Source organism: Martes martes, assembly GCF_963455335.1.
Source record: "Martes martes genome assembly, chromosome: 9".
Lineage (NCBI taxonomy): Eukaryota > Metazoa > Chordata > Mammalia > Carnivora > Mustelidae > Martes > Martes martes.
In genome coordinates this window covers 37,751,604-37,774,133 of record NC_137896.1, presented here as the reverse complement: position 1 = coordinate 37,774,133, position 22,530 = coordinate 37,751,604, and the positions used below count along the sequence as shown (strand labels likewise).

At 36.3% G+C, this 22,530-nt stretch overlaps 1 protein-coding gene across 3 annotated transcripts in view; it reads left to right on the top strand.

Moving 5' to 3' along the window:
• The window catches only part of TASP1 (taspase 1), a 276,089-nt gene that overhangs the window by 5,943 nt on the left and 247,616 nt on the right, over positions 1 to 22,530 (top strand). For 2 of the 3 annotated variants that reach the window (XR_013967338.1, XM_080812603.1), the window contains exons 2-4: positions 2,161 to 2,379; positions 6,003 to 6,070; positions 8,603 to 8,671. Coding sequence is in view for 1 of the 3 variants with exons in the window: in XM_080812603.1 (XP_080668729.1) it covers positions 2,235 to 2,379; positions 6,003 to 6,070; positions 8,603 to 8,671 (282 nt within the window). In the remaining 2 variants the exon portion in view is untranslated. Of the gene's footprint in view, positions 1 to 2,160; positions 2,380 to 6,002; positions 6,071 to 8,602; positions 8,672 to 13,218; positions 13,414 to 22,530 lie in introns of those variants that run through there. The other variant, XM_080812604.1, reaches the window with a different exon arrangement.

The following is a 22,530-nucleotide window of genomic DNA, read 5'->3' as shown; positions in this document are numbered from 1 at the left end:
ATAAACTCTGAACAATAAAATTTCCATTCCACCTTTGTCCATTATTCAAATCTTCTTTGGGTGACCACTATTATATATATTTTGAGGCATATTTTTCCAGATTTGTGCTTTGCATATATACTTAGCTGTATTATTTTTTTCCCCTTCCCTCAAAATATGGCATTGCATATATTTCTATACTGTGCCTTTTTTACTTACCAAAACTATCTGTAAGATTAGTCAGTCTGTATTTGTATATCAAGAATATTGTCATTTTTTTTCCCAGTGGCTGCTTTTATTTTAACCACTTACATCAAGACATATTGTTGGTTCATATCTTTATAATTACAAATAATCTTTCAGTGTGCATTTGTAATTTTGATTGATTTTGCCAGAATGCTCTTGTTGAGTTTTGTCATCTTATGCTGCCACTAGCAGTTGTTTGAGAATTCTTGTTTCTTGATAGCCTCAAAACCTGATATCATTTTGATGTTGGTCATCCCAAGTTAAAAATGGCATTTGGGTGTAGTTTTATTTTGTATCTCTCTTTTGAGTGAGATTTAGCATCTTTTGATCTGTTTACACTGTTAAACAATTTTTCTGTTAACTGGGATTTGCCCATTTGCCCTTTGTTGCCTTGTTTTAGTCATTTGTTGGAATTCTTTATTTATTAGGCCAGTCAGACCATTAATGGATTTAGAGTTAAATGAAAGCTAATGTTAGAGTAGAAGTTGCTTCCTTTCTAATTGAAATGCCATATTGCAGTGCTTCTGAGACCATCTCTGGTGTAAAAGACCAGCTTTAAAAATTTTTCAATCCATTGTTGACTGTTTTTTACAAAATGCAAAAGAACCAAAACTAAAACCATAAAAAAAAGCCAAGCCCCAAACAAAACTGAAATATGGAACCGTGAATGAAAGATAAAATTAATGAAATATTACGCAGCCATCTTACCATTTGCAATGATGTGGATGGAATTAGAGAGTATTATGCTAAGCAAAACAAGTGAGTCAAAGAAAATTTTATATGATCTCACTGATATGTGGAATTTAAGAAGCAAGGGATCGTAGGCAGAGGATCATAGGGGAAGAGGGGAAAAAATGAAACAAGAGAAATCGAGAGAGGGAGACAAACCGTAAGAGACTCTTAATCTTAGAAAACAAACTGAGTGTTGCTGAAGGGGTGGGGGGGTGTGGGATGGGGTAAAGGGGTGATGGACACTGGGAAGGGTTTGTATTGTAATGAGCACTGGGTATTATGTAAGACTGATGAATCACAGACCTGTACCCCTGAAACAAATAATACATTATATGTTAATTAATTGAATTTAAATAGAAAAGAATAAAATATAAAAATAAAAGCTCAATTTTATTATATTTAATAGATAATATTGCTTCAAAAATATAAACAAAAAGGAAAAAATATAAAAAGTGTACACATTGTTGAAAATCTGTATATAAACCAATTAATATATGAATAAAATAAGTCTCTTGCAGACTGGTAGCAAACCCTAATCTGCAGCCCACACTTTGAGTAACACAATTTTTTTTGGATTAGGCAACTAAGTCACTTTTTATGCTACTATTTATGTTTTATATTGGCAAAGAAAGACTTATACCCCTCCCTACTTCTCAGTTTAGAATAGGGTATAGATTTTATCTAACAGTGTGAAACTAGGTGTCTTATTGTGGTAATCATTTCACATTGTGTGTGTCAAACTGTTTTGTACACTTTAAAATTATATAATTTTATATGTTATGTCATAGTAAAGCTGGGGAAAAAAAGTTAGCTGTAATATAGACTTTATATCGAGGCTTGGTGGTATTAATCAGCATCACTAGTGACTCTAGAATGTCCCAGAGTTTATTAACATTTGGATCGAAGGAAGTAGGAAGTGATATATAAGTTATTTTGAGGTTTTCTTTGATGTAAATACAATGAAAGATAAAATTCCTCTGGACTTCATATGAAGTCTTTTTACAACAGTTCTTTTGTTTATATGATTTTAAGTAAGTATTGTCTATGGACAGATTTAAATTCTAACTTTTTCATATTCTTTGTATTACCCAGTTAAGTAACTTTAAAATTAGGTTTTTGGAATGTTATCTTTATACAAATTTGTATAAGTTATGTGTATGTTAGTGAAAGAAATGTATACCATCTTTGCCTGTTTTTCTTTAGGGTAATTCCTCTCCTGCAATTACTTTTGGATGGAAGTATGCACTTTTCCCAATAGAAGATGGTAATCTCGGAGAATGACCATGGAGAAGGGGATGAGTTCTGGAGAAGGGGTGCCTTCCAGATCATCTCAGGTTTCGACTGTTAAAATAACAGTCAAAGAGTTGGAAACAAAGCAGTCCCATAAGGAGAAGCGAGGGGGCTTTGTGTTGGTACATGCAGGTAAGCTCTAAGTGGGCGAGTTGGAAGATGAAAATAATGTTGTTCCCCGCCCCCCCCCCCCCGCCTTGAAGTATACTGAGAACTGAATTTCACATCTGTAGGAGGCAAACTGCCAGAGAGGAGTTGGAACCAAAGAGATTGACTGCAATATAGGTTTCTCCTGCTTCCTGCTTGGAAGATCTTATAATGATAGCTCTTCCTATGTTTTCTTCACTTCTCTACCCCATTATTTACTTTTACCCCATATAATAGATATAATTAGGTAGTATTAAAATCAGGCAAAGTAATTTCTTAAACTCTGGTTTGTGTTTTTAAAAATGATGCTGCTGAAAAATTTTATTGACCCCATGTTTGACTATGGCTATTTATTTAAAAAATATTTTATTTATTCATTTTAAGAGAGAGACAGAGCACTCGAGTGGGGGAAGAGCAGAAGAGGAGGTGAGGGGGGAGACAGAATCTCAAGCAGACTCCATGCTGAGCAGGAGCCCAGTGCAGGGCTCTATCCCATGACCCGGAGGTCATGACCACATCTGAAATCAAGAGTTGGATACTTAATTGACTGAGCCACCCAGGCGCCCCAGCTATGGCCATTTTAGAGTATAATAGTACACAGTCATAGAGCTAATTTGCCTTTTTCATGTTATGAGTGAGGAAGAGAGATTAAGTAGCTTCAGCCACATGGCTAGGTTGTGCTAGGGCCAGGTTGAGACCTGTAAGTGGGCCTTAAAGTCCCAGTGTAGTACTTTTGACAATACAGAAGACCTGGAGGACAGATGCAGTGAAGTTCAACCCCTGGGTCCCCAATCATTTGAAGACTTTGGGTTTCAGGGGCGCCTTGGTGGCTCAGTGGGTTAAGCCTCTGCCTTCGGCTCAGGTCATGATCTCAGGCTCTTCGGATTGAGCCCCGCATCAGGCTCTCTGCTCAGCGGGGAGCCTGCTTCCCCCTCCTCTCTCTGCCTACTTGTGATGTCTCTCTCTGTGAAATAAATAAATAAAGATCTTAAAAAAAAAGGGTTTGGGTTTCAGAGTAGTGCATCTCTGCTCAGGTCTGCCCAGCAGACTTTTTTTTTTTTTCCTTAAGTCTTTCTTTTTTTTTTTTTTGCTTGCATATACTTAAAATTCATGACTTCTGTGAAGAGAGAAGGAATGGCTAGATCTCCTTTTAACTTTTCTCAGATAGTCAGGTAGGGTGGAATCAAGATTAACTTTGATATGGGGTAAGGAGTAGAATTGTTCTTCTTGTCAAACTGGTGTCATGCCTGGTCATTAAGCTTTGGCTATATATGGACTAGATGACTGTGGAAGTCTTACTGAACCTATTCCGGGAGAATCAAAAAACCCAGGTTCAATTTGCTTTTCTTTCAAAAGATTTTACAAAGAAATGAGATTTTACAAAGAAATGAGGTACATTTTAGAAATAACCCATTTAGAAGTAGACTTGGAAGCAGAACCTTGCCTTCTACTACACCATGTTGGTGCATCTTTCATGGTACTAGGGGAGACTTGCCCAAATGTCAGTCATTTGAGTCTAAGATTTCTTGACTTTTCCTAGATCTGTATACTACTTATACTGTTTACCTCATATTTAAAAGCTGAACACTTAACTTAAAACTTGAAAGATGAAATTTATCTTTACTTAAATGAAATGTCAGTATCACTTGCATGAGTAGAAAATAACTTTAAACATAGTGCAAGCAAAACAGTGTGATTAAATTTTAGCTGAATCTTGTCATATGTCGGTGGCTTAGATCCTGAGGCTATTTTCCCTTTGTTAGATAGAGAAATTACGAAGTGCTAACCAGATATGAAAGATGTACTGTGGCCGTGCTGAGACTTTTCCCTTATTCAAGATGAAGGATTTATATGTTAAATCCTATTAAAACTGTCAACCATCCCCTAAAGTTACCTACTTAGTAGTAGTGTCCCATGATTTGGGAAGTACTGCTGAAAGATTGGGGCCCTCAGATCTAAGATGACAGACATGTTAGTAGACCATGAAGAGAGGCCTGTTAAATATTGGTGCAGGCTCTCTGAGGTTTCAGAGTTCTCCTGAGAAATAGGATTAGAATAAGGGGTTCCTGTTGGTTTGGCATTTTTTCTGTTCTCCTGGGTCCCTGATTGATAGATTCACGAGCCATGTCTTTCTCTGGTCTGAGGAAAGGTGGGGTAAGTTTATGTCTGAGTCTGTAGACCCACTTGAGGAGCCTTGAGGCTTAGAAACGCAGTTCTTTTTCTTTCTTTCTTTTTTTTTTTTTTTAAATTTTAAAAAAGATTTTATTTATTTACTGGACAGAGATCACAAGTAGGCAGAGAGGCAGGCAGAGACAGAGGAGGAAGCAGGCTCCCTGCTGAGCAGAGAGCCCAATGCGGGGCTCGATCCCAGGACCCTGGGATCATGACCTGAGCTGAAGGCAGAGGCTTCAACCCACTGAGCCACCCAGGCGCCCCAGAAACGCAGTTCTTAACCTTCCTTCTATTGGACCCCTGTGGGACCTTGGTGGATAGGTGAGGGGGGAGATTCAGAGCTCTGTTAAAGAACTTTGTTTAGAAGCCTAACCATCAAGAGACTTTAAGGGCCCTTTAAGGGCTCTTGGTTTCTTTCTTATTTAGATTATTCTCAAATCCCTAACTAAGCAAGTTTTTTTTTTTTTTTTAAGATTTTATTTATTTGGCAGACAGAGATCACAAGCAGGCAGAGGCAGGCAGAGAGATAGGAGGAAGCAGGCTCCCTGCCGAGCAGAGAGCCCGATGTGGGGCTCGATCCCAGGACCCTGAGATCACGACCTGAGCTGAAGGCAGAGGCTTTAACCCGCTGAGCCACCAGGCGCCCCCCCCCCCTTTTTTTTTTTTAAAGATTTTATTTATTTGACAGACAGAGATCACAAGCAGGCAGAGGCAGGCAGAGAGATAGGAGGAAACTAACTAAGCAAGTATTAAAACTCTTAGGGAAACAAATTTCAGAGCGAGTCTCTTGAGGAAGTTGTTGTGTGTTTAAGAGTTGGGGACCACTGGGATTTCTAATAGGCTGACTGAAATATGCTCTCACCGAGGTTTCAGACACGGTGAGCTATATTCCCACAGTGAGGGACATAAAAAGTGTGCATGGGAACAGTGGTATTTGGTGGTTGTGGAGAGGTGGGATGTAATACTCCTCAACCTCAAATGTTATTTAGACACTACTTAGTTTTTCAAAGTTACTCTTAAGAATTCAGGATTCTGAACAGTAATTTGCCAAATGGCAGGCACTTTCTAAAGGTCAACAGAAAGGAACTTGAAGGAACTCTGTCCCTGACACCTCCTAGGTTATCAGCCCCAGACCAGAGAAACTCCTGGCTTTGGAGAAAGGTTTTTGAAAGAAGATGGTCTTGGTGGAGGCTGTTTGGGAATATGAGCTATTTCTACTATCTCTGGCAGGAAAATGCCTTTGAAAAAGGAGGTAAGACATGGCATTAAAAAGGCTTATGTGCAAAAGGAATCTATTAGAGTTTGAAAACTCCATGCATGTAGGACAATAGCTTTATTTCATCAGGAGAGCATCAATTTGTATGAACTATTTATATAAGTAAAATCTCTAGTATTTTAATGATAACTAACAACTGGTTGTTTTTTTCCCACTACAGGTGCAGGTTATCATTCTGAATCCAAAGCCAAGGAATATAAACATGTATGCAAACGAGCTTGTCAGAAGGTATGAACAGAGTGTGTCTGATGGAAACATTTCAGTTTTGGCCCACAAGCAGCCTTTTTTTTTTTTTTTTTTTAAGATTTTATTTATTTATTTGACAGAGAGAGAGAGATGACAAGTAGGCAGAGAGGCAGGGAGAGAGAGAGGGAGAAGTAGGCTCCCTGCTGAGCAGAGAACCCGATGTGGGGTTCCATCTCAGGATCCTGAGATCATGACCTGAACCGAAGGCAGAGGCATAACCCACTGAGCCACCCAGGCACCCCTACCAACAAATAGCTTTACCTTGAAATTCAAAATGTTAAGGTTTGACTTCTAAGATGGTCTTTAGTTTGGACCATGAACTTATTTTTCTCATATTTGTGGGGTGTCTTTTTTGTTTTGTTTTGTGTTTTTTATTCTCCAAATGATACTTAGATCTCTCCCTTCATTTCCCTGCTTAAAGTCTGTATTTTTGGAATTGTGGGCACGTAATTATATATCTTTTAATCTTTGCAAAGGCACTGAGCTCCATGGAAGGAGTACGGAAAACAGTTCAAAGACAGCTGATGTGTCTTTCTATGAAAAGAAGAAAATAAATAATAAAAAATTAAAATGGATGCTTTTCTTAGGGAGATTATCCTGTGCTTTTTCCTTCTGTTTTTCATTATGTACTTTGTATCATAGCAAATTCATTGTCATTTCTGAGTTTAGCTTTGCCCTTGTTCTCAGTTGTGCTTTTTTTCTCTTTGGCTTTGAGGTTTTGCTAAATTGTTGAATACTTAATTTGGAGGCAGGAATGGATTCAGAAGAAATATTGTTTGTTTTTATTTTGATCTTGACTATATACTCTTATTGGCAAAGCTTCCATTACTTTTTATGCAAATATAACATTAGTGGCTAGTATATCGAGTAAATATGGGACTCTTCCCGCTCTTTTCATTTATAATTAAATACCATTTGAAAGAAAGATTATGCTTTATTAGAGATCCAAGCTTTTTCTTACGAATGAAATCACATAAATAAATAAGAATATTTTGTTAGGGGATTTTATTGTTTTTCTGAAATTTATAATAAAGCTAAAAGTTCTCTAAACTATTTCATATTTTTTAATCTTAATTTTCAAAGTTTAAGATGTTTACATCATCTGAAAAAAGTAAGTTTTATATAACTATAGTCTTAGAATCCTAATACATTTGGAATGAATACTCAGCCTCCTCAATTTACACAGTGAATGAACTTCTTAAAAGTTTAATGAGGAATATAACTCTTAGCTTTTGAGCATTTTCTCTGTTGACTAAATTGGAGCTTTAACAGTTCATTCAGAGATCAGTTTTCCTTCTTTCTCTTTCCTTTATACTCCAGAAGTAAGGTGACTTTGTGGGCCTTTACTCTCTATAGTTTATATTACAAAAGAGCATGGTTTTTTTTTTTTTATCTCAATATATTATACAGTAATCTTCCCTTATCCAAGGAGGATATGTTCCAAGACCCCCAGTGGATTCCTGAAACTGCATATGTACCGAACCCTATATGTACTTTTCCTATATATACATACCTTTGATAAAGTCTACTTTATAAATTTGGCACAGTAAGAGGTTAACAACAGTAATAATAAAATAGAACAGTTATACTGTGTGTGTATAAAGGTTGTGTGAATGTGGTTTCTTTCTCTGTGAAAATATCTAACTATACAGTACTCATCTCTTCTTCTTGGGATGATGTGAGATGATAAAATGCCTCCATGATGGGATGAAGTGAGTGAGTGACTTAGGCATTGGGGCATAGTGCTAGGCTACTCTTAACCTGATATTATGTCAGAAAGAGGATCATTTCCTTCTGGACCTCAGTTGACTGGGTGTAACTGAAATGGGATAAGTGGGAAACACTGTAGGACCAAAAACGTTTTGTCACATGTATGTGTCCATCTAAAGATTCTGAAGTATTTCTGTGACTGAGAGTCATTGTTTTTTATACTTAGGGGTGTGGAGTGTAGTAGCAGTGGGAGATGTTATTAGCTTAGTCTGATATTCAATTATGTATATAAAATATGAATTAGGATATTTATTTTTTTCTTTTTCCAAATAGTTATTTAAATTCCAGTTAACATACAGTGCAGTATTAGTTTCAGGTGTAGAATTTAGTGATTCATCACTTACATACAGCAGCTGGTGCTTACCACAACAAGCATCCTCCTTTGAATTATCAAGATATTTAAACCAAACTAAATTGACATCATGTCTGTGGCTGTTTTTGAATTGCCATGTGATAAATGAAACCCATTTATTTACTAAATCACCTGCACTTTGCATGTAGTGGCTAAATTTTTATTCATTGTCTTAATTTGAGTGATAAGTGAACTGTATCATGAATTATCTTGAATATAATCCCGTGCTTGTTTTAAATCTAAATAGGTTATGTCTTAAAGTATGGAATGGAACTGGTGATCAATTTTTATTAACTCTAAATGTCTGCTACACTTCTTTAAGGTTTTGGATAGTTTCTGGTGTTTGGGAGTTGTGGTTTTACAATGAATAATCTCCCCCCTTGTTTTCATAGGCAATTGAAAAGCTACAGGCTGGTGCTCTTGCGACAGATGCAGTGACTGCGGCTCTGGTGGAACTCGAGGTATTTCTTTTCTGTGTTTTATTTAAAATATTTGTGAGCTTATGTTCATTATGCTTCAATGACATGAAAATGTTGAGTTAGTTAACCATCAATTGTATGACCAGTGTTTCCCAACTGTATTAATAAAGTTATGAAGAAACCTGTGACAGAATGTTAGGTTTTGTTTTCACTGGGGACACCTCCCCATCCTTTTTTGTGAGCTTCATGAATACCAAAGTGATTGGTGTTTAGATACTTAAATTTTCTTGTTATGTTCAGTAGGAAGATTCCTGAAGTTAATTCCTCTTCCCCAAAAGTAATACACGTTTTCTTGTTTAGGAAACAAAAAAATTACAGCTGTTTAGAAGTGTCTAAAGTAGAAGGGGAAGTTTCCTCATAAACCTAACAGTTAGATTTGTATCCTGAAGCCATGCTGTATGAAGTGTGTCTTGTCCAGTGTGATTGTTAAGTTGGTTTCCGGTTAACTGAAGACATGGAGAAATTCGGTGGGGAGGCTTTCAAGGTCACTATATTTGTGTACTGTATAGGGAGGGTCTGGAACTTTGAGGATGACTTTGTCCTGGAGATATTGAGGCCTTCAGAAGACTGCCTTTGTTGCTCAGACTTAAAGAAGATAGATTGTGTCAGTCTGTATAGAGGATTATAGTGAACAAATAGTTTTCTAGTTGAGAAGACTGCTTGGGAAATCAAGATATGAAAATAAAACAGTGATGAGTTTGGGGCAAGAGGTAGATGGAGTGGGTCTTCCCAAGTTGACTGGGTTGTGGCCCTTTTGTTTAGGTTCTCATATCAGAGCACCTACCCAGTCATGCCAGGCCTTGCTTTTCTCTGTGAAAATTGCTCAGGAGTTTATGAGAAGTCCTGGCCATGTTTTCTATATATTCCCCTGCTTAGTTGTGGAGCTACACTTTTGATCATGCTTTGTAAATTTTAATCTCTCCTGTTAATGCCTTCAGATGGGTCCAGCTATAGCCGAGGAAGGTGAACATTTATGATGGGTGCAAGTTCTTTTGTAGTTTGGTTCCTGAGACATCAGACTTGGGATATGTGGTCCCCTCCTGTTTGTGACTGATGCATATTATACCAGCTCTACCAGTCCTTAGCCTGGGGTACCTCACAGATTCTCCTTGAGTCAGTTTTTCCATTTATTATATGGGGGTAATTCCTATTTCATAGAGTTCTAAAGATTGAGTTTAACATATGACAAGCCCTGAGAAGTTAGTAATTATTACTATTATGAAATGCTTTGGAAATGATATATATGAGGTGAATATTTATGGTGACTATCAATTACATGTTTTTACAATGTCAAGAAAAGGTCAACTATATATTGTGGATGAAAGGAGAAAAGTGCTCTAAGAAAGAAGATTGATGTACTTACCACGGGATCTTACCTTTACTCAAAATACAGAGAAAGCTTCATCTAACTTAATTCAGTTGTTAATTGCAAATCACTCTCCTTTGTGTGTAAGAGGATGTCCTGAGATTATCATTATCAGTGGTGCATAGATGGAGTCGATGTGAGTTCAGGGAAAGAAAAAGAAGGTTAATGAGTAGCTGGGAGATAATACTGTAATGGCAACTGTGAATACAAAATTGATTAAATTAAGTTTTACTTTTCTTTTCATCTTAGAATAACTTTAATTTTCTCAAGTCATACTTTATATCATGTTGAATATTTTATTACATTTTTCTCCAGTGATGAATCAATCATACTTTTAAAGAGTTTACCTATTTATGCTTAAAAGTGATTAAAAATACCTTCTAGAATAGTAAGTTAATCATGAGTAAGTGAGCTTTACAGTTTTGAATGATGACCTCTGTTTTTTAAGAGCGTGGATAGGAAGTTCTTTTTTAAACAAACTTGTTTTATTATTTTTGACTGGGCTGTGTTCAACGGATAATGGGAGCACAGGAGTGATTTTAGTATATTTCTCTTCCCCCACCCCCATTGTTAAATTTGGAGAAGAATTTCAATTAATTATCTTTAAGAATCATTTTGATGTGGAATCTTTGAGATATCTTAGTAGTTTAAAGGCTAAGGTCACTGGAAGAATTTTCCTAAATCTTAAGAATTATGTTGGAAGTCATGCTTGTACTGCCCCCTGCAGTTTCGGTTGCTTTGATTCACCACCTTTAAGCACGGTGAGGTTTTCAAGAGTTCAGTTGGAGTATTGTAATAGTTCGGGTCAATTGAATGATATAAGGAAATCAGATTCTAATATTTTCTGTACTTAGAAAATTAGAAGTAACAATATTAAGTCCTTTCAGCTTACTGAAAAGTCCCAGAGAGTTTGATTTATAATGTATTACATTTAATTTGAGAGTACCTACTTTTCTTTTCTTTTCTTTTCTTTAGTTTTGACCAATCTATTCAGTCAAGCTAAGTCTTTTTTTTGGACTTTGGGATGTACTTTTTTTGGGTAAAAAAACCCCTTATTTTTTAAACTTAGGCAGAATTCCTTGAACACTTTACTAACTGTGGGCTGAAGTGACTGAAATGGTTTAATGGTCCTTACTGGCTAGAAGGGGTATCTGGCCTTGTATTTTAAAAAATAAATAAATAAAAAAATATATATGTATATGTGTGTGTGTATATATATATACGCGCCTGGGTGGCTCAGTCCTTAAGCATCTGCCTTCGACTCAGGTCATGATCCCAGGGTTCTGGGATCAAGCCCCATATCAGGCTCCCTGCTCCACGAGAAGCCTGCTTCTCCCTCTCCCACTTCCTCTGCTTATGTTCCTGCTCTCGCTATTTCTCTCTCTCTGTCAAAGAAATAAATAAAATTTCAAAAAAATATATATATATGAGAATTTGCACTTGCCCAAAGAGTCAAAAGTACATTGATTTCAACTCCATGCCATAGGGGAGGAAGAGACAAGGTAGAAGAAATTTATTTATATAGCCACATGCACGCTTATGCAGGCCACCTAGACACATCATTTTTGAACTTTTCTTAGAAACTGATTACCTTGTGTAGTTTCATTATCCTTGTTTACTACTACAGACAAGTGATGTCATCCTAAGACTACCATTTCTGGACAGTAGAGGGGTCTTTCTGTTATTTAAAGGAGTGGGGAGGTGAGCGCATAACATCTGCCTGTTAAACTTACCAGCTTCTCTCTTCAGGATTTTGGGAAGGAAGGTGGCCACTCCATTTGAGGCGTGCTCTGCAGTATGGGAATGAAAATGATATGACACCAAAGTGCGTTTTGTTTATCTTCAAAATGTGAGGAGGGAAATGGAAAGGCCAGTTTATAGATCGTATTTTAATTTGCTGTTAAACTGATTTGGTCCCATTGTTTCACTTAGCTATTTATATAGCTTTTTTTGAGATTGTCCTTACAACTGATGGAAAAGTGACTTCTATCCATTGGATAGTGCAGTTTTGATCTCACTGATAGTGGAGAAGAGGTATTGTGAAACATCTTGATCTTCCTATTTGGGGCTATTCATTTGGAAGACAGTTCTTTTCATGGCTGCTTTGGAATAGTTTTGGTTCAGATAGTGGCAGTGGATTATAAACTCTACACCATAATTTTGCACATTTCACATGGTATAGCTTCTGATATGAATTTCTTCTTTGAGGAAATTGGTTATAGCTCTGGATGAGTCAACTTAACATAGAAAGTGTGTCACAGATTCTGATGGAAAACAAGCTTCTTGTAAAATACTTACTGAAGCTCCCTTTGCACATCAATGTTTTTCTGAGAAAACATTAATATAATTAATAATAATTTCTAATCAGGAATTCCTTTCTAGTAAGGAATCATGGATGAAATGTGAATGACACACTTTTGAGAGGTCATTTGTAGTCATGCATGAGAGAACTGATGAATCTGGCTGAGAGTTTGAATATCTTAGTGTAGGCTTTCAGAGATTTTGGTCAATTCATTTTGAAAACTAGTTGGTAGAATACTGTGTATTAAAAATTATGGTAGATACAGCTTTGAAATTTCATTTAGTGAGAGACAACTTGCACAGGCTCCTTTGTTAAAAATGTTTTGTTGAGTTTATATTATTCTAAGTGGACACCGCAGTTCTTATGTTGACTTGATCTGATTCATCCTTTAAGGCTCCCTATGATCAGGGGAGATGGTAAGTCATGGTTGAAATTAGTTTATTGTCCGAATGCTTTAACATTTAAAGAACAGATTATATCGGGCACATGTTTTTATATCTGTTTGCTAGAAGCTGTTGTCTGTGGGTCTCTATATAATCCAATATAATGCTTGCTTATAAACTCTAGGAAAGTTCTTTAAGAAGTAACTTCTTATAGATGGCCAATAGTTTGGGATGTGAGAGGAAAAAAACTGTTTGGATTATGACATATTTATATTATTATATATAATATCATTACACTTTTATCTGTCTCTATATCCTCTTACACCTAGAGCCAGCTCTGCAATCATTTCTTTAAGGCAGGGATCTCCAGAATGTCATCACTGTTGACTAGTCTGTTGTTGGTGCCACCAATCAGGCCTCTGTGCAGCTGCAGGATTAGGCCACACCCCCTTTTCTTGGCCTGGCATTGTAAATGTGTGCCACAGGGAGGGAGAAAAAGAGAGAGAGAGCATCTAAGGCCTGCCAGTCCTTGAAATACTTAGTGGTCATGGAGATGGTATGGATTGCTCCCGGCATATGCGTATATCTAGGATGGAAGGGAATTTGGGAATGGCTGATATAACCCACTTCCTCTCAACAGACCTGTTTGCAAGTTTGCTTGTGGAGTTTCTTTGTGAGTAGACACTTAAACACATCCTGCCACCTACCCTACTTCAGTGTTTTTTTTTTTTTTGTTGTTGTTGTTGTAAAAAATGGGGCATTTGTTTTATAGGTGTTTCTGTTTATTTGGGAGGTTAGAAAAGTATGTAAATAAATGAGCATCTCCATTTTTCTGAACATTTTCTGGTTTGCAGAGATCATCTTTTCATAAGCAGAGGGTAGCTGAGTATTTCAGTGGTTCCTTGTTTCCTCCTCCTTTCCCCTCCCATGAGGTCTTGAACACATTGGAAGACAGCTTGATGCATTTAGCTCACATATATACAAGTGCCCATTAACTATAATATGACTGATGAGTCTAATTTTAGACCTAATACTCTTGAAAGTCTCATTTTTCTCTTCAACTGATAATATCTTTTATTCTCTGTAATGGGGGAGGACCTGTTTTTGTGTATTTGAAGCAAGGAGTTTTACTTTTTATCCTTTGTAGTACTTAACCTGTTTTCATTGCATGAAGTATGAGTTTTGTCGTTAGATTTTGTTTTTCCTTTTTTTTTCCCCCAACTTGGTATCATTGATTATTTCAGTGAAAATACCCTATTTTGCCTGTCTGTTTAGCATGATTTCCAGTGGTGCTTCAGTATTTCTGTGTATTCCAGCTGTTTATAGAGTCTTTATGTTTCTCTGCATTTTTTTTTTTTGTTTTATTTTTTGAGGTGTACATACACAGTTACACTTCATGGAGTTGCATCCAGCCAAGTATCCATGTTCTTCTTGTGAAGAGGCAGAGAAAATCACCTCTCCCAAGAATTTCCACCTTCTGACCAAGGGAAATGTGTCCTGAAGAGCTGTACGCAGATGGGAGGCAACTTGTTTGCTTGTTCTGCTGCTAGAGCATTGATTTAATTAGAAGACAGGCTGTGGGTGGCCATGTGCAGACAAAGAAGCACCAGACATGTCGAGCCCAGTTAGCCTGGGACAGTAAAAGTAAGTTACACTCTTTTTAAAACACTTTTGAGTAGTGATGCTAATTCTTGCCTTTAGTACTAAGGGGCAACTTGTAACTTACTGTTTGTGTTTACACAGTAGGTACACCTGTTCTTTTACGAGGACCCTAGAAATTAAATGTGCTTTCTAGCACAAAGTACCTGCTTGATGGAAAAGCAGTGATTTTTTTTTCCTTTAAAAATTTTTTTTAGAATAAAAAGCAAACTGAATCAATTATTACATTCTGATTTAATTTTACACTGCATCAAAACTGTGTATTAGTTTTTTGTCAAGTCAAAACATTGAAGTACAGAGCTTATTATGTTTTACTTTGTACTGATGGAAACATGAAAGAGTTTTCCCTTTTTTCTAGCCATTTCTTGATAAGTTGTGTGGACCTTTTCAGATGTATTCATCTTGGCTGAATCTAGTAGAAGATATGATCCAAGACTAGACTTAGCAGTTCCTTTGGAGCATGTAGTTTTATATGTGAACCCTCATTTTGCTCTTGGAATTGGTACTCTCCAAGAACATACTACATTTTGGAATTCAGTTTTGAGCTACTTAAAGCTGCATTTGGTAGTACCATGGAGTTGGTGGTAATTTGTGTTTTGGCTGTGTGGAAGCAACTTAGACTTATGAATTGAGTCCTGTATGTCCTAAGATATTAGATTCATTGGCTCTTATATTTGTAGCAGTGTGACTATTGAACCATTTTGTGTGTGTGCCTGTGTGTATTTGGGTCATCAGTTTTATAATCGAATATCTACTGTTTGTTTTTTTCCCCTTTTTTGTAATTTCTGGGCTAAGAAGCTTTTTCTGTGTTGAACAATATCACAGGCTGATATCATGAAAGACTGCCCTCTGATTTTAAGTTTTTGCCCATTTTCCCAGATTTATTTAGAATCTGGAAAGGAATGAAGAGACTTACATTACATGATTTTTAGGAATCCCATCAAGATCACATCCTAATTCCCACTCCAAAGCAGGACAAAATATTGCTTCAGTTTTCTTTCATTCATATTCTCTCTGTTCATCTTTCTCCAGTTCTTATGTGTGTAGTAGGCTTTACCTAAATGTTAGAATAATGCAGGATCTCATCTCACTATAGCAGAGCAAACAACTTACAATTAAATTCTAGGCATCCCAGTTGATGAAAGTTCTCTGGTCATTCCCACTGTCAGGGAATTGTTACTAGTTGTCATTCTCACTTAGGGTCTAGCCTCCTGCATGGTGCACACATTTCCTGGCAGTTCATGACATGCTTATACTAGAACGTAGGACATCAACACTGTTAACACTTGTTAGGCTTCTTAGAAAATCCAGGGTGAGGAACTTATTTAGGTTTTCTTCTTTTGGAGTATGTGCAGGTGTTAACATTTTCTAGTGTTGAAGTCATCTTAATAAAAAGAAACATTATAGGTTACTACTTATAAGTTAGTAATCCCCCTTTCTCCCCTCCAATTCTGACCATGTCCTCACCTCACATTTGATAGAAGCATGATTTAAGTCATTGTGATCCCATGGTCTGTTAGGTTCTTTTTGAGTGATATTTCCCTATTATTGTCAACATGGTTAAAAGGTGTAATTATTTAGGTTGAAGGGAAGTGTAAGTGGATGCCAAATTTAGCTCTACTAGAGAAACAGCTACATTTGTCTCTTCTATTGTAGCTCATGTGGAAAGGACAATCTCAGGTACTGTGTGTGCTAACTTCTTCCTGGACATGGTTAAGAATCCAACTAAAACAAAGTTTAAAACTATTTCAGATGTGCAAGTCTATTGGAGCCAACATTTTATTTTAGAGTTTTGTGTTATGTTTGACAAGTAACTCTTTGTACTGCAGTTCTGTGGCTTTCAATTAAAAAAAAAAAAAAACCATGAAAATAAAGTGCTGTGATGTCCTTTTTCTGCTTAATTATGTTAAATATTTATTTGCAGATTAGGCAGGTTAATAATAGAAAGGGGTCAAGTACAGAGGTCAGTGCTTTTTAACTAAAAATATTTTCTGGTAATAAAGAAAAAATATGCTTCTATTTTTTATCAAAATATTGTATGCCAGATCAACAGTTGCTCTAATGAACAAGTATCAACATTTGTTGCAATTATTATGACATTTCTAGAAGAGGTTGGATGTTTCATGAGGATCATAAAAAGCCTTAGTTCCTAATACGTGTGCTGTTGTATGTGAAGCTTTTTTTCCCAACATAAAATATGTGTCTTTCATGTTATTGAAGCATTAAAAAAGTGAACTGTCCCAGATACTAAAACTGGGTATTCAATGTAACATATTTGACTTAAATGTTCACAGGGTGTGATGCAAACAAATGTTCTCTCAACTTACATCCAGGAGAGCTAAAGTATTACTTTAACACATGTTAAAAGTAGAGCACTGTAACTATTTGGCTAGATATAATTCCGGGCTGTCTAAGTTGAGTAATTTCCTCAGGCATTCCAACTTTGATCAACCACAGCAAGAACTTTTAGCATGTCTGTAAAGCAGCCAGTGCATCTGTAAATATGTCCTGAGGTAGAGAGAATGCCAGAAAAAGAAAGAATACTTTCTGTCGTTAAGGAGCAGTTACAGAATGAAAATGGAAAGTTTTTTTGTTTCCCTAGGAACTTTTTTTAGATCATTGAGCCTCTGATGTCTAAGTATGCCCTGTGGTTCTGTATTAATGAATGAAAGATACTTCATTTGGACCTAGTAAAAATGTTTTCTGGCTAACTGCTGCTGAAACTTATTGGTTAGAGTCCATTAATTCTTAACGTTTCCAGTCTTTATTAATGTAATGTTAATTGGCTAAAAAATCCAACATAAACAAGAGTGTATATCAGTCAAGGGTGTCTTGATTGTTTTTCATTGGCTAGTATTTGGGTGAAAGTATTCTCTTATGCCCTGTTTTAGAGAATAATTCTAAAAACAGGCAGCAACATCACTATAGAAATAATTTCTTATACCTTTGTTTTCAACACATGGGTGAAAATAAGTTTTCTGGGTTTTATTTTCAGTGACTTGAATATGAATTTGTAAATACCTACTGGTTTCTATATACAGACATTAACTAACAATACTTATAATGGTAAATTGCCCTGTGCTATGTTGGGAGCTGCATGTTTCCCATGTTTTTGGACACAACATACTCTTATCACATGGATATCACTTGCCTGGAGGTCTTTTAAGAAATTAACAACTACTTGCCTGCTGGATATTAAATTGAACATTCTGGCTAGCTTTTTTCTGTACTTGTTTTCTGTAGTCCCGTGATAACAAATATCGTGACTTCTAATTATCTCCAGTTCTGAAAATTCTGCTTTTTAGGTCAATATTATATCAAACATTAGTTGAGGGGTGCCTGGGTGGCTCAGTGGGTTAAGCCTCTGCCTTCAGCTCAGGTCATGAGCTCAGAGTCCTGGGATTGAGCCCTGCATCGGGCTTGCTGCTCAGCGGGGAGCCTGCTTTCCCCTCTCTTTCTGTCTGCCTCTCTGCCTACTTGTGATCTCTCTTTCTCTCTCTCTCTCTCTCTCTCTCTCTGTGTCAAATAAATAAATGAATGAATAAAATCAATCAATCAATCTATCTTGAAAAAAAACCTGACATTAGGATGAATCCATAATTTTGTAGTTTCTATGTGGCAGATCTCTATGATCGTCCACATTTTTCAGTTACTCGAAACAAGGATAACACAGTTAAGTAAAATTAACTAGTAGTAAAAAAAACAAAAAACAAAAAACCTAGTAGATTTACCTTCTCTTAATAGAGTGTTTTTTTTTTTCATAACTGGACAAAAGGCAGTATAATTGGTAGATTTATAGCTTTTAAGCCCATCCCCAATAACCTGAGAGAGTTGCAGAGAAATGGTGATTGGGCAAGTTGTGGAGGGTGGGTAGGGGAAGGGCAGAGCTTGGGTAAGCTAATTGTGATTTTTTAGGCAAGGTACTTAAGTGGATTTCTGAGTTGGTTACCTTGTTACTGTTCGTTTAACCAATAATTTTTCTGTAAATATTGTCCATCTGAATGCTATAATTTCTTCAAATTTAATACTTGTTTGATTTCATCTGCCTGTTGCCTTCATCTTGAAATCACTATAGTTCACACTGAGATGAGAGCCAGCTTTTATAAAACTATGTGGGATCTGGTATCTAATTTATAGATAGATTCTTACTTTCCTTTAATTATTTTACCTGATTCTCTTTGTCATATTTTACATATTACCCGAATATTGATACCACCACCCCCTCCCACCATGTAACTGTGTAAGTTTTATGTGTTTTTGTGTGTGTGTTTTGTTTTTTGAATTTTTCTGCTCCAAACTACTAGCCCCAAAGAGAGTATCATGTTTTATCATTTTGATAATGGCAGTCACTATTGGATAAAGTTGTAGATGAAGTTGACTAATAGTGATCAAGGAAGTCTTGAGAAAAATACCATGATTCCTCATTCTTCTTGTGGATTCTGGGGATAAAGCTTATCTGACTTGTTTGTAGGAGCAAAAAAGTATTATAAATTCCAGTCGTCATAATCAGAAGATATGTGGCATTCCTGACCCCTAACCTGGCACTTCTTAGTAAAGTGTGTTGACATGTAGTAGTTAGATTATAGGGCTTACTTCTGTATTTATTTTTCTTGTTTAAGTAGCAAGAAGGAAGAATATTCAGTATTTTAAATATTCAACTAAGCATGAGAATGAAATCATGATTTGTTGTTTGGACTGGCATTTGTGTCAGAGAGCTCCTTTGTCTGAAATCTGTATTGTATATTCAGTTTTCACTGAAGACTAGCAAAGCTCAGATTTTACATCAGAAGCTTGATATCTTATTAACTCTTGGGCCAGTGGTTGCAGAAGAGACACCTCATATGTTAATTGGCTCATAGACTAGTTCTTAAAAACTGGAATTTGTTGCCAACATTTAAAAACTAGGAGACTCAAAAATCTGGATTTCAAACTTCTCTTGAAGAAAATAAGACCTGGCCACATGGAGCATGCATTCTCTCAGGGCTATAGTCTGCTAGGGCCGAATGACAGCTGCCATTTTTGGCACAGGAGGCTTTGTAATTAAGACTGTATTTCAGTTCAAGGTAAAGCTGAAAATAAGACTTGGACAGATACACCAACTTTTGTCTTGTTGAAAGGGCCAAGAAAATGAATTGATAGCTTAATAGGGATTTCTACCAAAAGTAAGAGTAAAACTGGAATGAGCTTTGATTTAATTTTTTGCAGTTGGAATTGGACTGAAATATTAACTTATTATTTTGAAAATGAACTTCAAATCAAACTAAAGACTTTCAAAAAATTTCCCATTGAAGCACTTTGAACCAGAACCTAGTATCCCACTCCAAAGAGTTTAGAGCTGGAGCTAAAGCAGATCAAAATACTGTATGACCCAACTAAGATTGAACTAAATTGTTCCTTTATTTACTTCTTGTCTCAGGAGTAAAATATTATTTTCAGTGTTCGTGGTTAAGAATGTACCAGAAATGACCATTAGTACAAGCATATTGCACTGACTTCCAAACTTTGTCTTGCTAAGCTAATTTAGCTTCCATCATCATTTATCTTATCTTGATCCCACTACTTCGTAATGGAAAACATACTTAGAAAAGTCGTTGATTTGCACATAATATTTGTGGCTGCATATGTGAGGATTACCCAGAAAGCTTTGTATGTCCTTTTCAGTAATTTTCTCATTTTATTAATCTTTTTCCAATTCATCTAATTTTTCTTCAGTAAAATTGAATCTTGGCTCCCAAAGTGGTTAGCTTTTGTAGCCTCTCATAGTTCATTTGTGTGTTTTTGCTTTTTGCCTCTCCATGCTGTTGCTGATAAATGCCTTTATTTTTTAAATTTTTAAAAAAGATTTTATTTATTTATTTGTAAGAGAGAGGGAGGTGAGAGAGAGAGAGCGAGCGAGCGAGAGAGAGAGCATGAGTGGACGGGAGGGGCAGCGGAAGAGGGAGAAGCAGACTCCTCACCGAGCAGGGAACCTGAAGTGGGGCTCGATCCCAGGACCCTGAGACTGTGACCTGAGCTGAAGGCAGAGGCTTAACCCACTGAGCCACCCATGTGCCCAAAATTACTCATTTAAAAGTAATTCAGTGGCATTCAAACATTCATAATACCATACCACTACCACTTTCTGTCTTGTTCCAGAAACACTTCTATCTCCGCAAAGGGAACTGTGTACCTGTTAAGCAGTTGTTTTCCATTCCCTCCTCTCCTAGCCCCATGGCGACCACCAATCTGCTTTCTGTCTCTATGGATTTACCTATACCGGATATTTCCTATAAATGGAATCATAAAATGTGAGATCTTTTGTGTCTTCTTTTACTCAGCATAATTTTAAGATTCATTCATATTATAGGATTCATTCCTTTTTGTAGAGGATTATTCAAGATTTTTCATGATTATGCCACAATGTATTTATCCCTTTATCTGTTGGTGGACATCTAAGTTGTTTCTACTCTTTCACAATTGTGGAAAGTGTTGCTGTGAACATTCCTGTACAAGTATTTGAGTACCAGATTGTTAAGTCATACTAACTGCGTATTTAAGTTTTTGTGGAATCATCAAACTGTTTCCACAGCAGCTGACCCATTTTCTATTACCGACGGCAGTGTATAGTTACTCTGTATTCTTGCCAGCACCCGCTTTTTTTGTCTTTGTGATTCTAACCTTCTCATAGGTGTGAGGTGGTACATCACTGTGGTTATGATTTTTACTTCTCTAACGATTAATGATGTTGAACATCTTTTCATGTACCTGTTGACCATTCATCTGTCTTCTTCAGAGGAATGTCTGTTGAAGTCTATTCATTCAGGTTCTTTGGCCATTTTTGAATTGGGTTGTTTTTTGGTTATTAGGAGTTCTTGATATGTTCTAGATACTATACTACTGTTGCAAGTCTGAAATTATGTCAAAATAAACACTTGAAAGGAAATTATGTCTGAAATTATGTCTGAAATTATGTCTGAAATTATGTCAAAATAAACACTTGAAAGGAAAAATAAATTGTAACTACCCACATAGTTTTCTTGTCTCCTCAGTATAGCCCTCTGACCATGCCCAGTACTCCCTGTCTCCTGGCCTGTTTCATTTTTCTCCATCATGTTTACTGCTATGTAATATGCCATCTAATTTATTTAATGTCTTATTGTCTGTCTCTCATAGCTAGAATGAGGGTTCCATGTGGGAATGATATTTTTCTGTTTTGCTGTATCTCCGTGGTTTACATCCCAGATTTACAAACTATGGCCTGAAAGCCAAATCTGGACTGCTGCCTGTTTTTGAGTGGTTTGCAAGCTCTATATGGTTTTTACTTTTTTAAATGATTAGAAAAAAAGTCAAAAGAAGGATAATGTTTCATGACACCAGAAAATTATATGAAACTTAAATTTTGGTGTTTATAAATGAAGTTTTATTGGAACAAAGCCATGCTTATTCCTTTTTGTATTTTCTCTGGCTGCTTTCATGCTACAAAGGCAGAGTTGAGTAGCTGTGGAATTGCCTGTGTGGCTCCCAAAGCCTGAACTATATATCTGGTGCTTTACAGAAAATATTTACCTGCCACATAGGTGGCCAGTAAATATCTGTTGAGTGAATGAAACTTAACCTGTACCACCACAGAGGAATCTAAATTGGAAATCTTTCAGTAATCCAGTTCTCAAAAGTTTGATCTTAATTAGCTGCTGAACAAACAAACACAAAAAAATCCCCAAGTGATTTTTTTGTATATGTGCTGCTGAAGCGAGCACTCCAAATGACTTTTTGGTGATACATTTTCACTGATATCTATTCATCCTGTAAATAATGAGAATTGATGATAAAATACCAGGGAATTTGTAATTCTTAGGATAGTGTCAGACAGGATAAGTGTACTGCACAGGTTTTGCTAGTGTTAGTTTGAAAAAGACTGTAAGAACATGGGGTATACATCCTGTTTTTATTACTGTGTTTAAGAAAAAGTCAACAAGTAGTTTGTTTTAGAAGCTGTTTTTTCCCTCTTTTCAGCTTAAGGTTAATAAAGTTACCTGCTTGTTGGTAAAGGCAATAATTAAAATGACTTTGATATCTAACACAATTTAAATAAGTAACCATATTATCACATATTTTCATTCTACTATATTTTATTCATCTAATGATGTATTTT